Source organism: Oncorhynchus masou, chromosome 15 (assembly GCF_036934945.1).
Source record: "Oncorhynchus masou masou isolate Uvic2021 chromosome 15, UVic_Omas_1.1, whole genome shotgun sequence".
NCBI lineage: Eukaryota > Metazoa > Chordata > Actinopteri > Salmoniformes > Salmonidae > Oncorhynchus > Oncorhynchus masou.
In genome coordinates, this window is record NC_088226.1 from 4,207,765 (window position 1) to 4,235,620 (window position 27,856).

Consider the following 27,856-nt stretch of genomic DNA (forward strand, 5'->3'; position numbering starts at 1 on the left):
GCGCTAGTAGCCTAGATCTCAGATCAAAAAGTAATGATCTTTAGGCAACCCTATATTTTAAGGGTCCATAATAAACCATTTATAAGGCATTTACAAACTGTTTGCTCACCATTTATTAATCAGTACACCTACATTTGTAAATGTTAGTAAGATAGCTATTCACAAATGTACATATATTTCCTTAAACATTCTGTGTTTTGTTATTTTACCAGGTACTGCTGGAATGACAATTGTTACATCTACCTTGTGCTTTGGACATCTCATGGAGAAGTTTTCCTCGTTAAGCACACAGCCTGCAAAGATAGATAGAAAATAAAACATTTAGTCAACACAATGTTTCTTCATTGACATAATTGTACATAGGCAGTGCAAGACAGCTTCCCACCTGACTGAGCTGCACAGCAATAGTGGTACTTATTGGGGCACCCTTTCTGGAAGCAGCCCATTGTTGCACCTGCTGCGTGGCATGTTGAACACACCTGGAAAAGAAAGGACATGTAAAAAAGCATGTTTGCATAAAGCTGTATTTGAGAGGCCAAGGAAACAGTGAAGGAGTAAGGCACTGTGTGTTACCTAGTCACAAGCATAATGGTCCTCTGTCTATCTGAGCTGCTTCAGTTTGACCTTATTCACCTACATTTGTTAGGAAGACACCAATGCATTATGTTAGGAAGACACCAATGCATCTACACAGCAATTGCATACTCGAGATATGCAAGCACAAATGCACATTATCTCAAACAAAGAGGTATCGTTGAATTTGACTCACTGTTTCTTGGGCGAACCGAACAGCCTCCTCCAAGCCGTAGAGCTTTCCTTTAACCAAGAAAACACCTGTGGACCATATGCCACAGTCCTCGTGGATCCAGCATTCATTGGTGTTGTAGGGCACCACAGGCAGACTGTGGCCGTCCATCACGCAGCCATTTGTTCTGAGCTTTTTGGCCGAAGGCAATATGGAGCTTTCACTATCACTGACTGTGATGCAGCAGTCATCAACTACAGCCTCTACTCTAGGCACATTGCTCAGTTCATGTAACCCATTCTCCCCTACCTGACCACATAGGCCTATCTTACAATCTACAGACAGTTCACTGTCCTTGTATTCTTCCCTCTGGGCCTGCTGTTTGCCTTGTTCCTCCAAAGCAGGTTCAGTTGGATAGTAAGGTCCATGTAGGTCCCCTAGGCCCACAGCATTAGCAGACCCACCACACAGGCAGCACACCATTAGGGGCTGACACTTACTCTTTGAGCTGAGGCGACCCAGGCGATAACAAGATGTCTTAGGAACGACACCAGACAAAGACCCAGTTGGTTGTTGTTGCTGTCCTTTGTTCCGCCTCACATCCTTCTCCTCCTGCTGATCGTTGATCACTGTACAAGCAGAGAACTCCCTCTGCTCCATGTGCACAAAAGGGCAAAAGTCCTCTGATTTGCTGGCCCTTTTGTCCTGTTTGTAGTTTGCATATTTCAGCTTGATTTCTGCCTCTTCATGGGAAACATGGAGGATGAGCCGGCTTGTTTGTGTTTCTCCCTCCTCCGTTTTGATTTACTTGCTGCTGCTTTTCTACTACTTGAGGCCTGCTTTGCTGGGCTTCTCTGGTGGGTTTTCTGCTTGGTTCCTGACCTTTTGCTCCAGGGTGAAGAGGGCTTTGTCCACTCCTGTTGGTTGTCTTCCACATGTGTTGCCTTGGTCCTTGACTCTGTAGCAGGTGATGATCCTCTCTGTGGCCTTCTAAAGGAACGTAGGCTCTCAGAGGGGTCCTGTCGAACTGTCCGACGGTCCACATCAGAGTCATCAGATTCTACGACACACCTGTACAGGTAGACAGTTGGCTGTAACCAAGACTCATCCTCTGAACTAGATGACTTCTCTTTTGAGTCCATTGTGTCGCCAGAATGTTCCTTGGGTAATATTCTACTTGAGTTTTTGGTATGTAATTTTGAATGATGGCGAGTGACATTGTTGATGAGTTTCTGAGAGCTGACCCCAGGCTGTATTGTTCTAGGATGTGGAGAAAGGATTTTTTTACAACATTACTAGCTTCACCTGTCAGACTTTTCTCATTTTGAACATCAACAGGTAAACTGTGAATCTTTTTCTTTTCATTGGTGATGGGAACTTCAATGACATCACTATCATCACTTGAGATATCCACAGGAGACCTGACATATTTCCCATACACAGCAGCTAATTCCGACAGGTTAAGAACAGGTTTTGCATTCAATGACATCTCCTCTGTACTTTCAGATGAATCCTCTGAATATGTATTGTCAGGACTGGGGGAACTCAGTGTATGGGGCAGTAGAAAACAACCTTTAGCTTCACCCAAAGAGACAGCGCCAGGGGATGGAGAATCCACTAAGGGACTAACAGATCCCCTGTCTAAATAGTCCTGAGGTGAGGGTGCTTCCTTAGAACTGGAAACAAGCAAAATGACATCAGAGTCACTCTGACTCTCGTCTCCCTCAATACTTTCAGAAATGGGGCTCTCTGCATTTAGGCTCTCTGTAGGGTGTGGCTCGTACAACCCTGAGTCCCGTAAGCTTCTGTCCATACCATTATGTAAAAGAGGGGGGCGAACACAAGTCCTAGTCCCGTAGGAAAGTCTGACACCTGTGTCTGTTAGTGTTTTCTCAGAGAGGAGCTGCATGCAGGGCATTGACACATGGTCGTCAGTGATGCTGTGCCAGCTGGGCTTCTTCATTAGGTCCAGAACCTCTGTGGTCCTGGGATTCAGATGACTCTTCCCACATCTCTTTGAGAGATCCAAAGCCATAGGATGAGGGTCTTGAGACGACAGCTCCATAACCTTAAGACAAATACAGTCACAAAGACGGTTAAGCCCATAGGTTATTCAGTAGGCAAACTTCAAACCTAGCCTATATAGGTAGGATTTCAAAAGCAGCTTTTCTACACAATAGATGTAGGATTTTAATTTGAGGCAGTTTGCTACAGCAGGAACATTATCATGAAGCAACAGGAAATTTGAATTATTAGCTATGTGGATTATAATCAATGAACATGTTTTGTACGGATTTATACGTTTTTGATTAGGGCAAATCATGTTAAGACATTTTAAAGCTAAATTACAAACTTTAGAAGCCTTTTAAAACCTTGAATACACTATTAAGTTTGTGTTTCCTGCCGTGCAGGAAATTTCTCATCAACAAAGGTGATCAAGTTAAGATCCTACATCTGTACTATTAATGCATCATTATAACAACAATGTATCGTTAAACCAAGCATTAATATTATTATTGATGATTATTAATTTGCAACTCGTGACAGCAAATTCAGTCTACAAAATGTAAGGTCGCATTGCGTGATACCATTTCGAGATAGAATCCATTTCTGAAATATTATTTCTTTCTAACGTCGTTACTAGAGAAAAATGGGAGCTGCCCGTTCAACATAGTACGGTTACCTACCCTTCGTCGTTCCTTGCTGCAGGTGAGTGCACTGATTACGATAGCTGGCTAGTGGCTAGCTAGCTACTTGCATCCAGGCCTTTGTAAACAGTGTGTAAACAAAGCCGCAATATAACCACAGCTAACGTTAGCTTGCGACTGTGTTGACAACCCGACTTTAGCTAGCTAGCTGGAGTTAGCTCGCTATTCATCCATAATAACATGCGTTATAACAAACATGTTGCCGAGGACCCATTCTATTGGAAAATAGTTGTAAATAAACGAACTATTTTATCTACCTTATTGAAATTAATAAAGTAAGCTGAAGGGGTGCTCCCTTCCAAAAAGAGCATATCGTAGTTTACTTGCATTGGTAAAGAACTCAGTTGGCAGCTTGTGGTAAACGGGCAATGCATTATGGGAGATTAGAGTTTTGTCAGTTTCATTTGATGTGGACCTGAACAAATATTTTATTAATAATGATAAATATATGAATTTCCATTCATGATAAAGATGTTATTTTTTTGTTGTAAAATACAATATAATACATTATAGAATATTTGTATATTTCCCTGTCCTCTGATGATTTGATTATGTGATGATTATTCAGTAGCAGACTGATAAAAGGTCATACAATTATTTAAAATAAATCCATTTAATTTATCATTAGATTATTGACATGAATAAAGAACATCAAAATGTGCACTAGCAGGACCAAGATAAACGCCTCCAAATAAAACCATCCACTCACAAACAAATAATACTTTTACATTATAGACTGTATTTCACAGGTAAGAAAATCAAACTTAATCTGAGTTGTCTTTAGAAATATCCCCGTTCAATAACTGGATTGGACAAAGCAGTGTAATAATTCTACACATTTGACAAACTTCTTGAGATAAATGTTAGTCGTCAGGAAAACGTCTACAAAATGTCTAATCTATCGACAAACGTAGACAGACTAAATAGTAGTGTGCATTTAGATACAATGATGTAAAAATACAGAATCCTCAAATAATGCGCTTTTAAAATTCTGTAGTACAGTAACGGTAGATAGGACATAAAATGTTTGACAATATAACTTTGGATCTCTAAGTGCTAAATGGTGTAAACATGGATAGACCGATGAACAATCCATGTTGTGCGTTGTGTCTCTTTGTTCAGCTGCAGTTATCTTCCTTGACACTCTACGGAGAAAGAAACAATTATCAGAAATCAGATCCAGCATCGTGACTATTAAGTCATAATGGTAAAGCTTGTCTTTCAAACGTGATTACTGTCAGGCCACATAAAGAATCACCAACAGCTTTTCTAATACTGGCATGGCATAGTATTTTTTTCGTTGACATTCCTACATTTCGCAGACATGCAGAAAATACAAGAACATTACACCATCCACTGAATTTGTAGAAGATTATTCACAAGGTGCAGCCATGCCCAAAATGTTGGCTACATTACCAGGACAGTCCGTTCTATTATTCAGTCTAACAGAACGAGGGAGTATATGATGGATGAAAGAAGGATGAAAACCATTAGTTGCCTCCAGTATAAGGATTAAAACCATTAGTTGCCTCCAGTATAAGGATTAAAACCATTAGTTGCCTCCAGTATAAGGATTAAAACCATTAGTTGCCTCCAGTATTGAGAGGTCAAAGTGCATGTATGAGAAAGAATAACGGACAACCAGACCCCTAAGAAACACTGTAAAGGCCCATGAAAGGGCAAAACAGATGTTTCAGATATTTATTATACATGTGACAAAGACAAGATAGAACGGCCAAAGGGGGCGGTGTTGCAATCTACTGCAGAGATAGCCTGCAGAATTCTGTCCTAATATCCAGGTCTGTACCCAAACAATTTGAACTTCTACTTTTAAAAATCAACCTATCTAAAAACAAGTCTGTCACCGTTGCCGCCTGCTATAGACCACCCTCTGCCCCCAGCTGTGCTCTGGATACCATATGTGAACTGATTGCCCCCCATCTATCTTCAGAGCTCGTGCTGCTAGGTGACCTAAACTGTGACATGCTTAACACCCCGGCCATCCTACAATCTAAGCTTGATGACCTCAATCTCACACAAATTATCCATGAACCTACCAGGTACAAACCCAAAGCCGTAAACACGGGCACCCTCATGGATATCATCCTAACCAACTTGCTCTCTCTAAATTCACCTCTGCTGTTTTCAACCAGGATCTCAGGGATCACTGCCTCATTGCCTGCATCCGTAATGGGTCAGCGGTCAAACGACCTCCACTCATCACTATCAAACGCTCCCTGAAACACTTCAGGGAGCAGGCCTTTCTAATTGACCTGACCCGGGTATTCTGGAAGGATATTGACCTCATCCTGTCAGTAGAGGATGCCTGGTTATTCTTTAAAAATGCCTTCCTCACCATCTTAAATAAGTATGCTCCATTCAAGAAATTTAGAACCAGGAACAGATGCTGCCCTTGGTTCTCTCCAGACCTGACTGCCCTTAACCAACACAAAAACATCCTGTGGCGTTCTGCATTAGCATCGAACAGACCCCGTTAATTGCAACTTTTCAGGGAAGTTAGAAACCAATATACACAGGTAGTTAGAAAAGCCAAGAACACAAAAAGTTCTGGGACAATTTTTATTTACTTTACCTTTATTGAACTAGGCAAGTCAGTTAAGAACAAATTCTTATTTTCAATGACAGCCTAGGAACAGGGGCAGAATAACAGATTTGTACCTTGTCAGCTCAGGGATTTGAACTTGCAATCTTCCGGTTGCTAGTCCAATGCTCTAACCACTAGCCTACCCTGCTGCCCCTTTACATTGTAAAGTCCATGTAGAATAAGGGCACCTCCTCCCAGCTGCCCACTGCACTGAGGATAGGAAACTCTGTCACCACTGATAAATCCACTATAATTGAGAATTTCAATAAGCATTTTTCCTCAGCTGGCCATGCCTTCCACCTGGCTACCCCTACCCCTGTCAACAGCACTGCACCCCCCACAGCAACTCACACAAGCCTTCCCCATTTCTCCTTCTCCCAAATCCAGTCAGCTGATATTCTGAAAGAGCTGCAAAATCTGGACCCCCACAAATCAGTCGGGCTAGACAATATGGACCCTTTCTTTCTAAAATTATCTGCTGAAAATGTTGCAACCCCTATTACTAGCCTGTTCTACCTCTCTTTCGTGTTGTCTGAGATTCCCAAAGATTGGAAAGCAGCTGCAGTCATCCCCCTCTTCAAAGGGGGACACTCTTGACCCAAACTGCTACAGACCTTTATCTATCCTACCCTGCCTTTCTAAGGTCTTCAAAAGCCAAGTTAACAAACAGATCACCGACCATTTTGAATCCCACCGTACCTTCTCCGCTATGCAATCTGGTTTCAGAGCTGGTCATGGGTGCACCTCATCCACGCTCAAGGTCCTCAACGATATCTTAACCGCCATCGATAAGAAACAATACTGTGCAGCCGTATTCATTGATCTGGCCAGGCTTTCGACTCTGTCAATCACCACATCCTCATCGGCAGACTCAACAGCCTTGATTTCTCAAATGATTGCCTCGCCTGGTTCACCAAATACTTCTCCGACAGAGTTCAGTGTGTCAAATATGAGGGCCTGTTGTCCGGGCCTCTGGCAGTCTCTATGGGGGTGCCACAGGGTTCAATTCTTGGGCCGACTCTCTTCTCTGTATACATCAATGATGTCGCTCTTGCTGCTGGTGAGTCTCTGATCCACCTCTATGCAGACGACACCATTCTGTATACTTCTGGCCCTTCTTTGGACACTGTGTTAACAACCCTCCAGACGAGCTTCAATGTCATACAACTCTCCTTCCGTGGCCTCCAACTGCTCTTAAATACATTTAAAACTAAATGCATGTCGCTGCCTGTACCTGCTCGGCGGTCCAGTATCACTACTCTGGACGGTTCTGACTTAGAATATGTGGACAACTACAAATACCAGGGTGTCTGGTTAGACTATAAACTCTCCTTCCAGACTCACATAAAACATCTCCAATCCAAAGTTAAATCTAGAATTGGCTTCCTATTTCGCAACAAAGCATCCTTCACCCATGCTGCCAAACATACCCTAGTAAAACTGACCATCTTACCGAGTATTCGAGCGATGTCATTTACAGAATAGCCTCCAACACCCTACTCAACAAATTGGATGCAGTCTATCACAGTGCCATCCATTTTGTCACCAAAGCCCCATATACTACCTACCACTGCGACCTGTATGCTCTTGTTGGCTGGCCCTCGCTTCATACTCGTCGCCAAACCCACTGGCTCCAGGTCATCTACAAGTCTCTGCTAGGTAAAGCCCCACCTTATCTCAGCTCACTGGTCACCATAGCAGCACCCACACGTAGCGCGTGTTCATATCTCACTTGTCATCCCCAAAGCCAATTCCTACTTTGGCCACCTCTCCTTCCAGGTCTCTGCTGCCAATTACTATAAAAATCTCTGAAACTGGAAACCCTTATCTCCCTCACTAGCTTTAAGCACCAGCTGTCAGAGCAGCTCACAGATTACTGCACCTGTACATAGCCCATCTATAAATAGCCCAAACAACTACCTCTTCCCCTACTGTATTTATTTATTTTGCTCCTTTGCACCCCAGTATTTCTACTTTGCACCCTCATCTACTGTCAAATCTACCATTCCAGTGTTTTAATTGCTATATTGTATTTACTTCACCACCATGGCCTTTATTGCCTTTACCTCCCTTATCTCACCTCATTTGCTCACATTGTATATAGACTTGTTTTTCTACTGTGTTATTGACTATATGTTTGTTTTACTCCATGTGTAACTTTGTGTTGTCATATGTGTCGAACTGCTTTGCTTTATCTTGGCCTCAACTTGCCTACCTGGTTAAATAAAGGTGAAAAAAAAATATATATATTTTTTTAAATGTGTACCCAAAGGAGATCTCTATAGGGTTATGCTGCACCACTGTACAAGATGACTTCTAATTAGAGTCTCTTTCTTTCATTTATGTAAGAAATGGACAGAACGTCAAGGGTTATTGAAAATCTAAAGGACTAACTGACATGCTACAGCAAACTGCACAGATAACAGTCAGAGGATTCAGATACATCCAATATTATTAAGATACATAACATAATGAGGTTATTCACAAATTGTCTGTATTACGCAATGAATGACATCTGTACGATACAGACTAGCGATGCTGCCAAAACCAGAGGTGGTTGGGGAAACATCCAGCGAGACTTGGTTGTCATGCAGGTTTTGGCCTCAGAGTGGCAGCACTCAACACCTTGTTATGTTCATCTCTGAATCCCTGAAGGCAGGGCCACCAGCTTAATGTCATGTATACCATTATTATCTGTGTCCACTGCAGGTGAGAGGTCTCCTAGTGCTTTGTGGGCCAACCTCAGGTTCTCTCTGAGATGTCCCAGGTCTCTCTCTGCCTTGGCCCTCATGATGCTTAGCTCTGTGTAGATGTCCTTGTACGTCTCTGTTGCATACCTCTTATCCTGGGGGGAACAGGGATTAGGCTATAAACAGGCACTATTACCAGGTTAAATAGAGTATGACCCATGCTAATATTTGTACAGTAATACATGGTAATAGCAGGACAATAGTGTTGTCCATCTTATGTCTACTCTTCATACATTTATACAGACAAAGGCTATTGTTATTCTGTGTGCTGTGCTGTGATCTCACCCTGTGGGCTGATTGGAGTTCATCCTTGAGCGAGGTGATCTTCTGCTTGAGGCACTGCACCTCTGACTCCTTCACACGCAGGGAGATCTAACAGTCAGACAGAATCACAGTTGATGCCTCAGACAGGTACAACACCAGAGGACCAAGGTGCCATAGATCAGCACAGAATGTACAGCACATGAGTATGTCAGATGTTTTAAAGGCTGTAAATTGGTCATGTTGCTACGGGTGACATCTAGTGGTGTTACCAGTCAAAGGCAGATACAGTTTACCTTTACATCAAACTTTACTTGACTCGACTAGATAAAGATGATATTTTATCTAGTATAGCAATTTTTTGTTATACTTAAGCAACATAGCTATTGTGCAGTGAAGTACTACTGAAGACTTACCTCCAGCTCATACACATCTCTCTCCTGACTAAGAGGGAAGGTGTCCTGCTTGGCCAGAGAGCAAAGTCTGGTGATCTCTGCAGCAAGATGGCCACTCAGCTCCTGGAAAGACAACCACAGTCATCATTACTAACACTGTTACTTTGTATTTGATGACAAAGACAGAATTGGGAAATACTAAGGGAAATGTAAGGGACCCAATCAGGGACAAGGGTTTGTTGCAGAGCAGCCTTTTTTACTTTTGTATTTTTGTAACAGTCTGATAGGTTGACGACATTTATAATTTATAAAAGTATGACAGATATGAAGTTTATAAAAGTATGCGTTATGCATTCTACTATGTGTGTTAAGACAGAGGACCCGGCAGCAGATTTAGTTGGCTTGGAGCAGAAACACTTGTGATGGTACATGGTCATAATGTGACTGACCTGGTTGCAAGTTCTGAGGTCCTGGTTCTCCTGCTGACACTGACACAGAGCCTGTCTCTCTGCCTCCAGGGCCTGGCCCAGGTGGGAGCTCTCCAGACACTTCAGAGAGTACTGCTGGGACAACACCCCCAGCTCCCTGTGACAGGAGACCAGCTCCTCACTACACACACACACACACACACACACACACACACACACACACACACACACACACACACACACACAAAAATGATCCTGAGAGCTGAAAACCACGGCCAAGACTAGACACAAGGTGCACTGTGTGTTATACAGACAGACATATACAGAGCCAAGGACTGGGAGTATGCAGATTATCAGTCCAAAACTCAGTGTTTGTCAGCCAATCCAGTGTACTATCTGGCCATGTGCTTTCCTTGACGATTTACAACCACATAGATCAACAGGTAGTACATTTACCTGTGTTGCCTGCATATTTCTCCAAGATTCACGTCTCCTGCATTGTTGTTTTCATGGCATGCCCTCTGTATCTCTCTCTTGACTTCGGCACGGTGAGCGTTCTTCATTGCTTCAATTGCTAATGCCACAATAAAAGGGGATATGTTCACTCCATTAGAGTGGCATGGGAATGTGAGCTTATCAATATTCTGAGAAACTCTGCCTTCACACATACTGTAAATATCCTAAAACATTTAACCTTTAAACATACACACACAACACACACACACTGTCCCCCCTCACCTGTGATAGTAGCAGCCGTCTCCTCCTCCAGCAGTCTGTCTGTGTCTAACTGCAGGCGCTGCAGGTCCTGCTGGTGTCTGTGCTGCAGTTCCCCCACGATCCTCTGCTGGGATTCCTCCATGGTGACAAAGCCATGCTCATATGTGGCCTGCAGGGACAAACACAGTCGCAGCGGACTGTTAGGTGATCCACAGATCCATTGTTATAATAGTCACTACTCCCTGGGGTTGGTTCATTACATCTTAATTCTAGTGAATTCAGGAACTACCAAAAATCCCATTGATGATTATCGACAATTGTTATTATGGGAGTTGTCCTACCTTTAGCTTTTCTATGTCCTCATTATGTTTCAGCTGGAGAGATGCCATTCTCCCATCATGCTCTGCTTTCATGTTGGCCATGACAGACAGCTGCTCCTCCAGATCCTTCACATGACCTCTCAGTGATGATAACACAATCTCCAGCTCCTCCTCCCCCAGAGTGTTTGCTTCTTCATGGGGTTCAGTAGTGCTCCTCTCCTCTACATCCTTATCAGTATCTACTTCCTGGATTCCTTTCTCTACCTCATCTACCCTACTCTCTACCTCATCTACCCTACTCTCTGCCTCATCTACCCTACTCTCTACCTCATCTACCCTACTCTCTACCTCATCTACCCTACTCTCTGCCTCATCTACCCTACTCTCTGCCTCATCTACCCTACTCTCTACCTCATCTACCCTACTCTCTGCCTCATCTACCCTACTCTCTACCTCATCTACCCTACTCTCTACCTCATCCCCATCTACCTCATCTACCCTACTCTCTACCTCATCTACCCTACTCTCTACCTCATCTACCCTACTCTCTACCTCATCTACCCTACTCTCTACCTCATCTACCCTACTCTCTACCTCATCTACCCTACTCTCTACCTCATCTACCCTACTCTCTACCTCATCTACCCTACTCTCTACCTTTATCATTGGACTCTCAATGCTGTTGGTCAGGAAGTCACCCTCCACCACCTCTGCACACCTTCTAACCCAGCACACTTCCTCTACTGCAGTCACTCCCTGGTTTGGGCTTTCCACATCCATTTTACCTGCAGCATTCATTGCAGGCATCTCTGTTTTCTGCTCACTTGCAGTGTCTAGTAGCTGTGTGGCTGTTTGCTGTGAGTCTATGTGTTCTCCCTGCCTCAGGGGGGTCAACCCTAATCCCACTGAGGAACTCCCCTGTCTTTCCAGGTCTGACTGTCTGGCCCCAAGCTGCTGGTTTTCACTCAGCAGCCCAGCACATCTGCTGCACATCAAAGGAGAAGAAGCAATGAGCAGTCCCTGTTGAGTCTCTTGAAATTGGCTCTGTAGAGTGTTAAGCCTACTGAGACGATAGGATGAGAAGGCTTCCATGGCGGTGCAGTGTATGGAAGCTAACTGGGGATCATTTACATTGTGGAAATGACAAAGTCTTTGTGCCAGGGACTGGAGCTCATCATTGGCCGAGGCTATGCCTGAGGAGGCGATTTGGTTGAGCAGGAAAATTCTCTCCTGTGTGATCTCTGTGAAATGTCGGCTTATGAAGTCATCGGTGTCATTATGCTGGTTGTACACATTCCATATCCTCTCATCATCACCTTCTTCTTTCATTTCTGAACCTGTTTCACCTGCTATGTTTCCAATGATGTCCAGGTCTCTCAAAGACCTGCATCCATTCATCCTTTCCAGGCCTCCAGTGTTTATGTTTAAATCTGTCTTATTATGAGAAAAAAGAGTATGAGCTAGGAGGAGCGTTTGCTTTTCCACTACCATGTGTTCTAAAATCTGACTTAGAATCACATCTGTGAGTTTATCCTCATTGGACTGGGATGGGTTGACCTTCAAACTGTTCAACAGCCTTCCCCAAAACTCCTCCTCTAACTGAAGCTGCCTGACCACTGTCTTGTTCACCTCCACACACTTTCTATCTAATGGCATCTTTACCACATCCAGATCTGACCTGTCAATCACCTGCACTACTCTCCCTAAGGTTCTGGACATCAACCTTATCCCTTCCATCACTTGCTGAACCCTTTCTTCACCTGAATCCAATATTACCTCCTCCTGCCATTTGCCTTCACTGCTACACCTTAATCCACTTTCTTTCTCCACTGTCCTTTCCTTCTCTACTTCCTCATTAAACTTATGATGTCAGCCTCTGCCTCCATGGCTCTCTGGCTGTACAACCGCTCAGCCTCTCTGAGTTGTGTGTTGTGGGCCTGCAGGTCCCTGCATGTCTGTTCTGTGTGCTGGAGCTGTCTCTCTAGTTCTAATTGCTTGGCCTCCATGGCCTGCAGACACTGTTGAAGGTGTTCCCGCTTCTTCTCTCCAAGGTGGTGTGTTTTGATATTCTCTTCCCCAGCTTCCTCCTCTTCATCATCATCATCCTCTTCTGCTGGGTCTTTGAAAGTGTCCTCTCTGAGCTGCAGCTGTACCTCTGTCTCCTTCAGACGCTGGTCCATTGAGGCTAGTAGGGACTGGGCCTCCTGGAGCTGCTCATCTCTCCTGCGCAGCTCCTTCTCCAGGCCTTCCATTTTGGTCTGGCTGTGCTGCTCTGCCTCAGGGAGGAACTGTGGCCCACTGTACTGAGTGATAAGCTCTGCTTTCAGTCTCTCTATCTCTCTGTCTGCCTCTGTCAGCTGGTTGAGCATCTCCTGGTTGCGCTGGTTGAGGGCCTCGTTCTGGCTGCTGAGCAGCTCTACCTCCTGGGAAAGTCTCCTCATCACGATGGCCTGGTCTGGGTCTACATACTCCTCCGTGGGTCTGGGTGTCTCACAGCATAGTAGGTTGTCTATTCTCACGCTGTTGGCTCTTTCCTGAGTTTCCCCCATGCCCAGTGAATCTGGGCTCCATGCACAACTTTTTGTGTGCGATTCTGGAATTGATGTCTGTGATGGCTTCCATTTTCAAACTGTGTCTGAGAGCTAGTTTCACTGCCCAAGTTAGGCCCTCTGTTCTCACTTCCATTCTGAGGCACAGAGTAGGATGAGAGTTCTGTGTCTGAGGTTGGTGACATGACAGGTGTGTTTACTGATATAGGGAGTCAGGGAACATATCCTCCAGCCCCTGGAGGTTTCCCTCAGTGTCATGCAGCCAGATGCTGGGTGGTGGTGATGGGTGAGTTCCAGGGGAGCTGTGTTTCTCCAGAGGGGCCGATGACAGGGCCAGGCCAAGCTGCTCCTGGAGCTGCTCCTGTATGTTCTGTTTCTTCAGCTCCTGTTGCTGGAGGAGCTCCTGGTCTCCCTGTACATGTCCGTCAGGCTTTTCAAAGAGGGAAGATCAGCTTCTGGGCACATTGGGGCCTCAAGCTTACAGGAGGAGGCAAGACAATTGTCTATAATTAGGTAGTTATCATTGTTGCAAAGTGGAAGTATTATAGATGGAAATACAGAGCATATCCATACTATGTATAGGCCAATATATACTTTGCCTTACCGGCAGGGAGGCATGATGCTGGCGTCCTAATGCAGTGCTTAAATGAGCCTCCAGCTCAAGCCTGCGATGGTCTGACTCTGCCAACTGGCCCTTCAACTCCTCTACCTTTAATCACAAGACACAGAGATAAAGTAAGTCCACCGTTAAGCCAACCAGCAGCAGAGAAAGCACCTCATAACGTTAACATTGTTCCTGTTAGGAATCATTTTGAGATACACAGACTCACCCTCCTGTGGTAGGTCTCCAGCAGAATCCCCATATCCTCTTTATCCTTGCCCTGGGACTCAGTGTACAATGGAACAGTCTTCTCCTGTCTAAAGGCAGTCCTTTCCACCTGCTGCCAGCACTGTTCAATCTCCCTCTGTACCCTCTGGTGAGTCCTGGGTGACCTGGGACTGATACCTCCTCTGTCACAGTCCATCTCCCAGCCCACAAGGAAGCCTAGCATGCTGTCATACCTCCTCCTCCTCTCCTCTCGCCTCCTCTTCCTCTCCAGGTCCCCTACCTCCATCCGAAGAGGCTCCTTTGTCTCCTGCTGCACCTCCTGCTCAGAGGCTAGCAGGGCCATAGGGCTGAACTCAGCCCAGTCAAAGGTCTTGGAGCGCCCTTCGCGTCTCCTCTCACGGATGCGGCTCTGTTTGGGCCCCTGGACTCTCTCTGTAGGGACCTCAGAGGAGGGGGAGGAGTCCTGGGTCACGTCTGGCTTAGGGAGGGGCAGTGACTCTGATGGGCTGCAAGGGATGTGATGGACTTGCAAGCTGCTTTACAATCACAACAGAATAACACAAATACTTACTGACGGAGGAAATGAGGCATTCTGCCTAAACAAAGGCAGAGACCTTCCCATCACTACTATAGAATGGTGGTAGTCTACTAATGTATTACTATGTAGTAGTGAGGCCGGTATTACAGATGCCATTTACCTGGCTACATCAGGAGCGTTAGATGGATGGACATTCTTCATGAGGGCCTGGATCCAGTTTCTCCGTATCCCTGCAGTCATGGCTGACAGAGTATAGACACACTTCTGGGTCTGAGGGAAGACATTAGGAATATTACTTTGATTGAGTATAGGAGACTTACTGTATGTATAGAATGGATCAACATTCATCTGTTGATTTCAATTTTTGTAGGTATAGATTTAGTCTTACATGGATCTGAAAGCCGTAGTTCCTCTGGACCTGGTGCTCTGAGACATTCTGACACTTGGTCAAGTCAATCTCCCCCTCCAGATCTGAGTTCTAACAAGAGAAGATGACAAACATCAATTCAAGACTTGGGATTTAAAAAAATAACAAAACCATGTTTCCCTGTCCTCACAAAATCACATATCTGTGTGTACTTCATTCAGTAAAAATGAAAATGCACATGAACTTGCCTCCTCTGCGAAGGAATCCTTGTAGTACCTCAGACTGTCAGCTGACAGCACAAACCAGTATTTCCTCCACTAGAGGGGAGCAGACAGACATTATAAGGGATATTAGATGCAGAAACCTACATAATACATTTGAACTGTCAGGCTTCACCTTCATAGCAAGGATCCACAGCACCTTAAACATCACTAAATGTACACACATACATTCAGGATCCATGTGCCTTTGGGGTAGAAACGTGGAAAGGTGTTCAGTGACGAAAGTAAAAGACATTCTGGATCTGTCCATTCCTATACCTGATCCTCCTTATCCAGGTTCATCATCCACCCTTTCTTGAAGTTCAGCAAATCAGGCTGTAAGGAAGATAAGACAGTAAGTTAGTCCGGAGTTCAAAGAGGCACGGTCATACAGTCGTTTTCAGACACTTCAACATAAAAGGAAACTGCCGTCAATCCACTTGGGGCTTTCATTTATACTTGTTTAAATTATGAGAGCGTCCTTGTTTGAACTGTGACAGTTTTCTGACATGTTTTACAGCTTTCAGTGCACAGACATTCCAGAAGTAATAAGCACTCACAGTCATGACAGACTCCGAGGTCCTGCGGTCCAGTGACTTAGCTCTTCTCTGAGGAGGAGGGACGGTGAGTTGACCTGGGCTTAGATCTCCACACGACTGCAGTTTCTGGGTGTAACAACAGGACACTATCAATTACTGAAGTAACAATGTAGAAGGTGTCAGATGGATTAGCAAATGTGATCATGTCCTGTATTACTGTGAGCTTGTTGCAAATAAAAAACAAACAGATTATGTCGTTTCCCTTTCCTCTATCATGACTGAGACGGCTTGGACGTGTGCATTGTATCAAGCAGAGAACCCACAAGTCATGGCAGGTCTCTGGCAGGCAGTGTTGTGAGATGTAAGGCTTATTGTGGGACACAGCAGGAGAGAGGAAGTGCTCTCTATACAGGGGCTATTAAACCGTACTTACATTAAGAATGAGTTCCACTCTGGTGACTGGGCTTGGCTGGGGAGTGTTTGAAAAGACTTTGGAGGCTGTATTATCCCTGATGGCCCCTGGCATCCAGTCTCACAAGCCCAGGGATGTTACAAGTCCCAAATCTCTGTCTTGACAAGATTCCCACATCCCTGACTGTTACCTACCAAAGCTACCTCATATTGGGTTTCATCCTGGCTAACCAAATAGCTCTAAAAAACACATCAGAGAGTCCCTTTAAATCTAGATTAGCCAGCGTTAAATTAAACTAGAGACAGCGGCACCATATGAAACAAGATTATTTTCTCATTTACTTGAGCCTTCAACAGCCTCTTTCTTTTTACTCTTATGTAATAATAAAAAAGGAAAAACGACCACTTCAGTAAATCCAGAACATTCTTTGTCTTGTGCCCAGCTATTTGCATAGAAAACTATCCAAGGACACATAACAGTAACATGAGGGAGAGAACACTGCTCCAGCCAGCAGTGTGAACTAGCCTCCTGTCTTCTCCAACAACACTGACCATTCTGGACAGTTGCTGTCTTCCAATGAAGTCTCTTTACCCTAGGATAAGATGAGAAAGGGGAAGTGAGGGGGATTCTGGGGAATCTGAGCCTGGGGGACAGAGTGAACTGTGAACAGGCATTTGACCTCTCACTCCAATACCCCCCCCCCCCCCCCCAACAACAAAAAAAAAAACCTACTGGAACTGGAGGAACATAAATGATCACATGGGATAATATGTTCCGTCGGGCAGGAATTTAAGAGAAAAATCCTACAGAGGGATTTAATCAGAGATTAACGTTAAACCTTTGACCCCATGGGATGGCCATCCTGTGTATGATGTGTCTAACTAAATCATATTACTGGGTTCAACAGTTCATACAGTATCTCATATTATAAACAGAAATATATACAGTACACCAGCCATAGTCTGTGAGAAATCAACTACAAGCGGCCGGTTGCACATTAATTGAGGAGGACGGGCTCATAGTAATGCCTGGAAGGGAAGGAGTGGAATGGTATTGAACATATCAAACACATGTTTCCAGGTGTATGATGCCATTCCATTTACTCCGTTCCAGACATTATGAGACGTCCTCCCCTCAGCAGCCTTCTGTGACATCAACAGTATGTTTTCTACATCTAGTACAATGTGCATACTGTGTACCAGTATGGACTGTACATGTGTTCTATACTGTAGTGTTAATCCTAAATGCTGGTCATGTGTTTGTTGTTGTCGGGAGTAGACAGACTGATACCTATGCTTTAGTCACTACCTTAATCACCGGAGCCAGTCTGAGAACATGGTGACTGTCATTTCACAAACAGATGTGCACTTGACTCAGGAGATACTGTTCAGTGATAGTGCCTCCCAGCCTCAAACACATGACCAACAGCAGCTCCCTACAGATACAACAGGTCCCTACAGATACAACAGTCCCTACAGATACAACAGGTCCCTACAGATACAACAGGTCCCTACAGATACAACAGCACCCTACAGATACAACAGGTCCCTACAGATACAACAGGTCCCTACAGATACAACAGCACCCTACAGATACAACAGCACCCTACAGATACAACAGCACCCTACAGATACACAGATACAACAGGTCCCTACAGATACAACAACAGATACAACAGGTCCCTACAGATACAACAGCACCCTACAGATACAACAGCACCCTACAGATACAACAGGTCCCTACAGATACAACAGGTCCCTACAGATACAGGTACAACCCTACACAGGTCCCAAATCAGATACAACAGGTCCCTACAGATACAACAGGTCCCTACAGATACAACAGGTCCCTACAGATACAACAGGTCCCTACAGATACAGGTCCCTACAGATACAACAGCTCCCTACAGATCAACAACAGGTCCCTACAGATACAACAGTCCCTACAGATAAACAACAGATACAACAGTCCCTACAGATACAACAGCACCCATACAGATACAACAGGTCCCTACAGATACAACAGCTCCCTACAGATACAACAACAGTCCCTACAGATACAACAGCTACAACAGCTTACAGATACAACAGCAGATACAACAGGTCCCTACAGATACAACAGGATCCCAGATACAGATACAACAGGTCCCTACAGATCTTTGGATACAACAGCTCCCTACAGATACAACAGCTCCCTACAGATACAACAGTCCCTACAGATACAACAGCTCCCTACAGATACAACAGCTCCCTACAGATACAACAGCTCTCTACAGATACAACAGCTGGGTCATTGTACTGTAAGATACCATCAGGTCCCTATGAGTTAGCAGAGGTTTGTCTGGGACTTACAGGCATCTCCCTACAGATACAACAGTATCCATGTTTAGGTACAATGGAAAATGTGTCTAAGAGGAATGCCATTCTGAGATACAACACACAACATGAAGTACAGACGGAGTCCTTGATGATCAGAGCATTAAAACCAGTTTAGTTAGGGAACACAACACAGTCCTGAATTATTCACCTTCTCCCTGTCTTACTCACACACACTAACACATGCCTCAACACGGCTGATGGGAGGATTGACTTAGCCATGCCAAGATTCAACTGCATTTTGGTATGGAACAAACACACAGATACACATGTCCCACACACACACACCTGACAGTGTGGACACATGTGGCACACACACACACACCTGACAGTGTGGACAACAGTTTGTCTGTGACACACACAACACCTGACAGTGTGGACACACTACTGTTGACAGGTCCCTACACACACACACCTGACAGTGTGGACACATGTGGCATTTTCCTACAACAGGTCCTCACAGTTCCCTGTGGACACATGTGGTACACACCTGACAGTGTGGACACACGTGGCACACACACCTGACAGTGTGGACACACGTGGCACACACACACACCTGACAGTGTGGACACACACACACACACCTGACAGTCCCACACACACACACACCTGACAGTGTGGACACACGTTACAGACACAACCTACACCTGACAACAGTGTCCCTGCACAACAGTGTGGACACAGACACACACAGTTCACCTGACAGTGTGGACACACGTGGCACACACACACACCTGACAGTGTGGACACACGTGGCACACAGACACACAGTGTGGACCTGACAGTGTGGACACACGTGGCAGACACACACACCTGACAGTGTGGACACATGTCCCACACACACACACCTGACAGTGTGGACACACGTGGCACAGACACACACTGACAGTGTGGACACACGTGGCACACACACACACCTGACAGATGGGACACATGTTCTACACACACACACACTCTGACAGATGGACACACTGTGGCACACACACACCTGAGACAGGTTAGACAGTGTGGACACATGTGGCTAACACACACACCATGTGTCTTAACAGGAACAATGGTGAGTGTGGACACAGGTGGCAACATGGACTTGACATGTGGCACACACACACACCTGACATGTACAACACACACGTGAGTGCACACACACACCTGACAGTGTTAACACACACACCTTAGTGGCACACAACACACCTGACAGTGTGGACACATGTGGTGTCACACACACTAACACACCTGACAGTGTGGACACATGTGGCACCTGACACACACACACCTGACAGTGTGGACACACGTGGCACACACACACACCTGACAGTGTGGACACATGTGGCACACACACACACCTGACAGTGTGGACACATGTGGCACACACACACACCTGACAGTGTGGACACATGTGGCACACACACACACCTGACAGTGTGGACACACGTGGCACACACACACACACCTGACAGTGTGGACACACGTGGCACACACACCCACCTGACAGTGTGGACACATGTGGCACACACACACCTGACAGTGTGGACACACGTGACACACACACACCTGACAGTGTGGACACATGTGGCACACACACACACACACCTGACAGTGTGGACACACGTGGCACACACACACACACACCTGACAGTGTGGACACACGTGGCACACACACACACCTGACAGTGTGGACACATGTGGCACACACACACACCTGACAGTGTGGACACATGTGGCACACACACACACACACCTGACAGTGTGGACACACGTGGCACACACACACACACCTGACAGTGTGGACACATGTGGCACACACACACACCTGACAGTGTGGACACACGTGGCACACACACACACCTGACAGTGTGGACACATGTGGCACACACACACCTGACAGTGTGGACACATGTGGCACACACACACACCTGACAGTGTGGACACACGTGGCACACACACACACCTGACAGTGTGGACACACGTGGCACACACACACACCTGACAGTGTGGACACATGTGGCACACACACACACACCTGACAGTGTGGACACATGTCCCACACACACACACCTGACAGTGTGGACACACGTGGCACACACACACACACCTGACAGTGTGACAGACACACGTGGCACACACACACCTGACAGTGTGGACACATGTGGACAGGTGGACACACACACACACACCTGACAGTGTGGACACACGTGGACACACACACACACACCTGACAGTGTGGACACATGTGGCACACACACACACACACCTGACAGTGTGGACACACGTGGCACACACACACACACCTGACAGTGTGGACACATGTGGCACACACACACACTTGACAGTGTGGACACATGTGGCACACACACACCTGACAGTGTGGACACATGTGGCACACACACACACCTGACAGTGTGGACACACGTGGCACACACACACACCTGACAGTGTGGACACGCGTGGCACACACACACACCTGACAGTGTGGACACATGTGGCACACACACACACACCTGACAGTGTGGACACACGTGACACACACACACACACACACCTGACAGTGTGGAATGTAAGAGCAGCGCTTCATCCCTGTCCATGAGCCTTACACACCATGCATTCAGGCCAGAGCCGAAACATTTGAGGTGACATCTTTGCCTCTCCAACACCTGGTCTTATGAGTCATGTCCAAACAAGTCCAATGGAGAACTAGCGGGAACAGCTGTGTGGTGTACACGTGTACGTTACCTTAACAATGACAGACTCCATCAATGGTGTGTAAAATACCAATCTAAATGTGTAGATGTGGAAACACTATTCACTGGACACTGTCCTAAATGCTTGTCTTGGACCCTCCTGGTGGGTAACAAGTGTTGCTATTCTTAAAAGCTATGGTTACTCTTTGGATTATGAGGTGTGGTTCAAGTGATGGTTTTATAGTGGAGGAATGTGACAAGCCTTACCGGGAGTGGGAGGACTGACTGCAATGTAAAAACACTGTGACGGTGTGACTGATACCTCTCTCTGGTTGCTGCGAGCTTCACTCCTCCCCTTCCTGGATCCAGCCTGACCCAGGTCCTCTCCCACAGCACTCCTCCCAGCCTTCCCTGGCGCATTGTAACAGCTGAAAAGCAGGAAAATCAAGTCTGTCATTCAACAAATAGCCATGGTGTCCTCCATGGCCCCTCACAGGTGGGCTATGACATCACTTCCTGCAGGAAGAACTTCAGGATGACAGCTGAATAATGTCACCGCCACTTATTCTGTACCCCCAAGCTGGGCCTAGACTGAGGACATCCATGTCACCAAAATTCATCTAGTGCTACTGTTGAATTGGAATTTCAAGTGACATCCTCACCTCCAGTGTCATGTTTTGTTTAGAAAGATCGCAGATATTACATAGATGGAATTCCCTAGAAGAATCCAATAGAGTTTGTATATACAGTATAACCACAAAAGCGAATACTATCTTTAATAAACTGTGGGTGTAGCATCTGTCCTGTTATAACAGGGATGGTAAATTCTTGTTGAGGCATGTATGTATCTGTATGAGTTGGCACAAACATAATACTGGGCCCTCAGTCAGTGTAATGTCTTGCCTTGACATTTCTCCTACTTTCTGATGACTGGCAGTTTGTGAGGAACTCAGAAATAGAATTCCTTCAAAAATATCTAATTACACAATACTTTAGGAATTTTGAGGCCTTATTCAGGGCAAGGATTCTGTCTGTCCTTAGAAGGCAATGAATGAAACACACAGACCAAGGAGGTATTCCCATCACGTAGCCCAAATACTGTATATGCTGTTAGTTAGGGAACAAACTGGGAGTGCTTCTATAAGCTACATTTAAAAAGCATTACCTCCCTAATGGAAGAATATGGATCTTTGATGTGCTGTTGGGCTGTGTGTAATGTGTGTACCATTTTATACAGAGAGAAACAGGGAGGCATCTGCTGTCCTTTAGTGCTAATTGCTAGCACATTTGGTCCTAGCCCATGCCAAACCCGTTTTATGCCTGTTAGAATTTTCATGACAACACACAACAAATACAAAACCAAATAAATAAAATTGAAACTAATGTCCAAGAACATTGCCTTCATTATAGATCTCCCAATATCAGACACAACTGATAACATGTCTTCTCCATGATTCTCACCTTCTCTCTGCCATGTTGTTCTTGTTGGCCGGTGTGTGGTCTCTGTATGGCGTAGGCTCTGTGCGCTGGCTGTCGCTGCTGGTGTCAGTCCCCTTGCTGGCCACAGAGTCCAGGGAACTCACAGAGCTACTGATACAGGAGCCGTTGGAGAGCCGCAGACTACCGTCAAAGGTCAGGGAGTCACTGGAGGCTGAAGGGAGGTAGTGGGGATCATGACTTGAGGAGAGCTATTAAAAGAGGGCTCTTTTCCGACTGTGACTGCACAGGTTAGGTCTATGTTTTGCATGATACTTTAGGTCATTGCTTTTGGACCGAAACACAAATAGCAAGATTTTTATGAGAATCCTGTTCTGAAAAATCGAACTTCTAAGACTTGTTATATGAGGAATCTGGTCAGATAGTTACTATAATGTCTCCCATCTAAGGAAGTGTCACGTTTGACCATAGTAGACATTTGAGGGACACCCCTACATAGTGCCACTATAAAGTTGCACCTAACAGACCATAGCTCATTAAAGAGATGCCTCCAGTTTGTTTTCCTTTTCATCTGCTCCCAGGCCATGGAAAAGCAGCTGTAAAACCTGTCATCTACATCAGTCTAATGAAGTCCCCTACAGGCACAGTCTGCACTACAGGAGTTGATCCTGCTCTCTGTTATAACCTAGGCCCAGACACACCAATAAGTCTGCCTCCACATAGTTAGTGTGCACTTACCGTTCATCACATGACCGCTATTAAGAGAAATGCCTGCTCTGCTCACATAATTAATCTTAGTTGTGTCTGTGAAATATATTAGAGATTATTGTTTATAATGAGCCCTGCATCCCTTTCTACAGTCTTTCAATAACACTACTACACTGGTAATGAATCTGTCCACTAATAAAGGCCAACTTTCTCATCCTGTATGCATGACCACCTGCAGGAAGTTAGGACAGTGTTAGAGGGCAGGAAATGGCTTTGAATGTCTGACAGACTTGAAAGCCTGTCTGAGTGTGTGTGTATATGTGTTGGCTGGTTTCCTTCTTCCACACCTGCAGGGGTCTCGTCCAGGCCCAGGGGATCAGTATCTGTCACAGTCCAGACAGGGGCCACATCCGGACCCCCACTGGGCCGCTCTCCCTGCCACAGACTGGAGCAAGGGTCACCAGTTTTCATGACTGAGAAACTGGGCTCAGTGGCAGCCATCTTTGCTGGGCTGGGTTCCTGATGAACACAATAAGTTTTCATTATCATTATGTGTAGAGGCATAACACATCATTGACATATACAGTAGTTGACATATTTTTCTGCAATATTTTCAAACATGTATTTAGGCCACCGGTGACCAGGCATCTTGGTTACAATGTTAGGAAAAGAAGAAGTTATCACCTGGGAAGTAGTGGGTTCTACTTTACGTTTCTTCTTCTGATTCTGCTTATAGGTCCGTGGGTAAACGACTAGTTGTTCACTCCAGCTGGTAAAAAGAAAACGACACGGACATGACAGGGATTCAAAATACTGTCCATCAAAGACAAGAATTTACAGAAGAGATAAATCAGAAGTGATATCATATCATACTGTAATATCAGAGAAGTTAAGTCAGGAGTGATATCATATCATACTGTAATATCAGAGAAGTTAAGTCAGGAGTGATATCATATCATACTGTAATATCAGAGAAGTTAAGTCAGGAGTGATATCATATCATACTGTAATATCAGAGAAGTTAAGTCAGGAGTGATATCATATCATACTGTAATATCAGAGAAGTTAAGTCAGGAGTGATATCATATCATACTGTAATATCAGAGAAGTTAAGTCAGGAGTGATATCATATATCTGTAATATCATACAGGAGTGATATCATATCATACTGTAATATCAGAGAAGTTAAGTCAGGAGTGATATCATATCATACTGTAATATCAGAGAAGTTAAGTCAGGAGTGTGATATCATATCATACTGTATAAGTCAGGAGTGATATCATATCATACTGTAATATCAGAGAAGTTAAGTCAGGAGTGATATCATATCATACTGTAATATCAGAGAAGTTAAGTCAGGAGTGATATCATATCATACTGTAATATCAGAGAAGTTAAGTCAGGAGTGATATCATATCATACTGTAATATCAGAGAAGTTAAGTCAGGAGTGATATCATATCATACTGTAATATCAGAGAAGTTAATCAGGAGTGATATCATATCATACTGTAATATCAGAGAAGTTAAGTCAGGAGTGATATCATATCATACTGTAATATCAGAGAAGTTAAGTCAGGAGTGATATCATATCATACTGTAATATCAGAGAAGTTAAGTCAGGAGTGATATCATATCATACTGTAATATCAGAGAAGTTAAGTCAGGAGTGATATCATATCATACTGTAATATCAGAGAAGTTATCAGGAGTGATATCATATCATACTGTAATATCAGAGAAGTTAAGTCAGGAGTGATATCATATCATACTGTAATATCAGAGAAGTTAAGTCAGGAGTGATATCATATCATACTGTAATATCAGAGAAGTTAAGTCAGGAGTGATATCATATCATAGTAATATCAGAAGTTAAGTCAGGATATCATATCATACTGTAATATCAGAGAAGTTAAGTCAGGAGTGATATCATATCATACTGTAATATCAGAGAAGCATTACTGACCCATTGATGATCTCCTTGTTCTCCCCCCGGATAAAGAACTCCTGTTCAGGTGTGATGATGCACAAAGCGTTCCTCTGGCCTGTCTTAGGCTCTGCGTCAATCACCGCTGTACACAGATTCATGTTCACTGTTCCTTGTGGCAGAGTGCTTGTCTAAAGGAATGATACTCAATGTAAATAGTTTTGTCCGACTGGAAATTCTGGAAGAGATTATGATGCTAATCATGGTATATTTTGTACACCATCTAGAAATAAAATAAAAATATAAATAGAAAGATATTTTGGAGGTTTAAAGGACATCACGAACAAGACATTACCCGTTGCAACTGAGTTTTAATGCAGGCTATATAGAGTGACATGAAAGAGGGCAGAGGAGGAGATTTCAGAAGATCAGATCAGTGGGAGAGGGGGATGTGGAATTAGAGGACAGATTAATCCCAAATCATCTGCTCTGGTACTACACACAACATCTGGCTAAAAGATGCATAGTGAATCCTCTTATAAAACATTAAAGGACAATATACATCAGGACAAGATACTGTAGTTTACCTCTATTAATGTTGGATGATCTGGTTTGCTTAGCTTTTTGGTGTATGTGTGTGTGTGTGTGTGTGTGTGTGTGTGTGTGTGTGTGTGTGTGTGTGTGTGTGTGTGTGTGTGTGTGTGTGTGTGTGTGTGTGTGTGTGTGTGTGTGTGTGTGTGTGTGTGTGTGTGTGTGTGTTCAAATACAGAATCTCTTACCAACTCGTCCAGTGCAAAGCTCATGCTGCCATGTTCATACAGGATGAAGAATCGTCGCTGCCATTTCTGCCATTAAGAGATAGAGTTGTTATGGATAATGTTGCAATAATGCCTCAAATATTCAATAACTTGCAGGTCTATCAGAATATAAGATAGTACTACTGATACATTTCTGTACAACCATAGTCCAAGACTAGATAGTTATTTGTCATTCTCTTACCCTTGATCTCTGAATTGGATTGTCAAAGTCTGTCCCTTCAGCAGCCAAGCAGAGCCAGCCTCCATAGATGGGTTTGGCCTGTCAAGCATTGGAACACAAGGATAAATTAGTTGGGTCTTGACCTGTGAAGGTTCTATCAAATGAAATCGTTTTTCTATGCCATCCAATGGGTCTTGGATTTTTCTGGCAGGGAGCATCAATACTCATTGATTCATGTTTTGAATGTCAAAGGAATAACAATCCTATCTTTTTAGGGAATGTCCTTTGTAGGATTAGCCAGTGACCGTTCGTGATTCAGTGTTCTTATAGTGCTATGCTGCATTTACAAAATGTGTGAACAGGTTAAGTATGTCCATGCAATAGGCCGTAAACAAGAGGCAGGGTAATATTGTTGACATGGAAAAGAGAAGATAAACTGCTCTTTGTGCTCTTTTTGAGTCCCCAAAGACTGGAATGTTCTGACTCTCTGCCAGTTACTCAACTTGCTCAACTCTTTGTCAGAGAGTTTTGTTTCTTGTGTTATGAATGCTTCTCAACATGAGATAATTATTTCCTCAAAAGTTCCAACAGACTTGGATATTTATACTTAACCTTCACACCTGAGTCAGATGCTTTAAAACAGGAGCTTACTTAGCTGACGTTCAATGACCAATGGCTCTAAATTTACAAGGCACACAGAGATGAGCACAAAATAATCAGATAGCAATGGTGTATATGTTTTCTAAAATAATAATAACCTGTTGTGGCCTATGGCATGCTGAGTGCTGACAGATGGGCTGTCAACGGTCTCTTTACAACAGTGTGGGAGGTGTGTGGTGACAAATATTTGACTCATGCATTGGGGCCATTCAGTCAAATTGCTTCATTTTCTACAACAGATAAGTTTGGCTATTACGTTATGTTCATTACATTTCACAAATGAACGTGATACCTGACACAATATGAAGGAATGTCTCTATCTGATATAACATTGGGTACATGCCCATCTGTCATCCCTGTCATCAACATTCAGAAGAGTAATAGCCAAAGTATTAAAACTAATAAAACATAAATATGTTTGTTCACTTACCTGGTCCTTACCATGATCAGTTGGAAGATGCAGCTCCCGAGACTTGAAGCAGTTCTGACATTTACTTTTATAAAAAATGTTCGCTTGGAATTTATTACACGGATTCGCACTCTTTTGTCCTGACATTTTGTCGTATATGGGCTACCACTATGTAAATGTGAAATGCTCCCCAATTCTCTCGTTGCGGTGCAGTTTATCCGATTCGAACATCTGTCAAATCCTGTGCGCTTTGAGCTCTCCC

At 44.3% G+C, this 27,856-nt stretch overlaps 1 protein-coding gene across 1 annotated transcript; it reads right to left on the bottom strand.

Annotated features, from left to right (window-relative positions):
• Positions 1 to 4,047: 4,047 nt before the first annotated feature.
• LOC135555220 (myosin phosphatase Rho-interacting protein-like) lies at positions 4,048 to 27,856 on the bottom strand. The gene is made up of 26 exons (XM_064987545.1): positions 27,616 to 27,856; positions 26,547 to 26,624; positions 26,327 to 26,392; positions 25,587 to 25,738; positions 24,306 to 24,390; positions 23,969 to 24,140; positions 22,938 to 23,127; positions 21,799 to 21,904; positions 16,033 to 16,137; positions 15,752 to 15,808; positions 15,461 to 15,529; positions 15,234 to 15,323; positions 15,006 to 15,115; positions 14,309 to 14,843; positions 14,083 to 14,187; positions 13,862 to 13,955; positions 12,867 to 13,489; positions 11,419 to 12,789; positions 10,951 to 11,361; positions 10,631 to 10,778; positions 10,349 to 10,466; positions 9,914 to 10,073; positions 9,486 to 9,587; positions 9,094 to 9,180; positions 8,744 to 8,903; positions 4,048 to 4,598 (listed from the first exon to the last, which is right to left on the bottom strand). The coding sequence occupies exons 1-26, from the start codon at positions 27,739 to 27,741 to the stop codon at positions 4,582 to 4,584; spliced, it is 5,337 nt and encodes a 1,778-aa protein (XP_064843617.1). The 5' UTR covers positions 27,742 to 27,856; the 3' UTR covers positions 4,048 to 4,581.

Bases quoted from the DNA above. Each gene is read 5' to 3' on its own strand.
- LOC135555220 (XM_064987545.1), bottom strand. From the start codon at position 27,741: ATGTCAGGACAAAAGAGTGCGAATCCGTGTAATAAATTCCAAGCGAAC. The intron at 25,739-26,326 runs GTAAGAGATTCT...TCATTCCTTTAG, and splicing joins GCTTTGCACTGGACGAGTTG to ACAAGCACTCTGCCACAAGG. The intron at 10,779-10,950 runs GTAGGACAACTC...TTGTCCCTGCAG, and splicing joins AGGACATAGAAAAGCTAAAG to GCCACATATGAGCATGGCTT.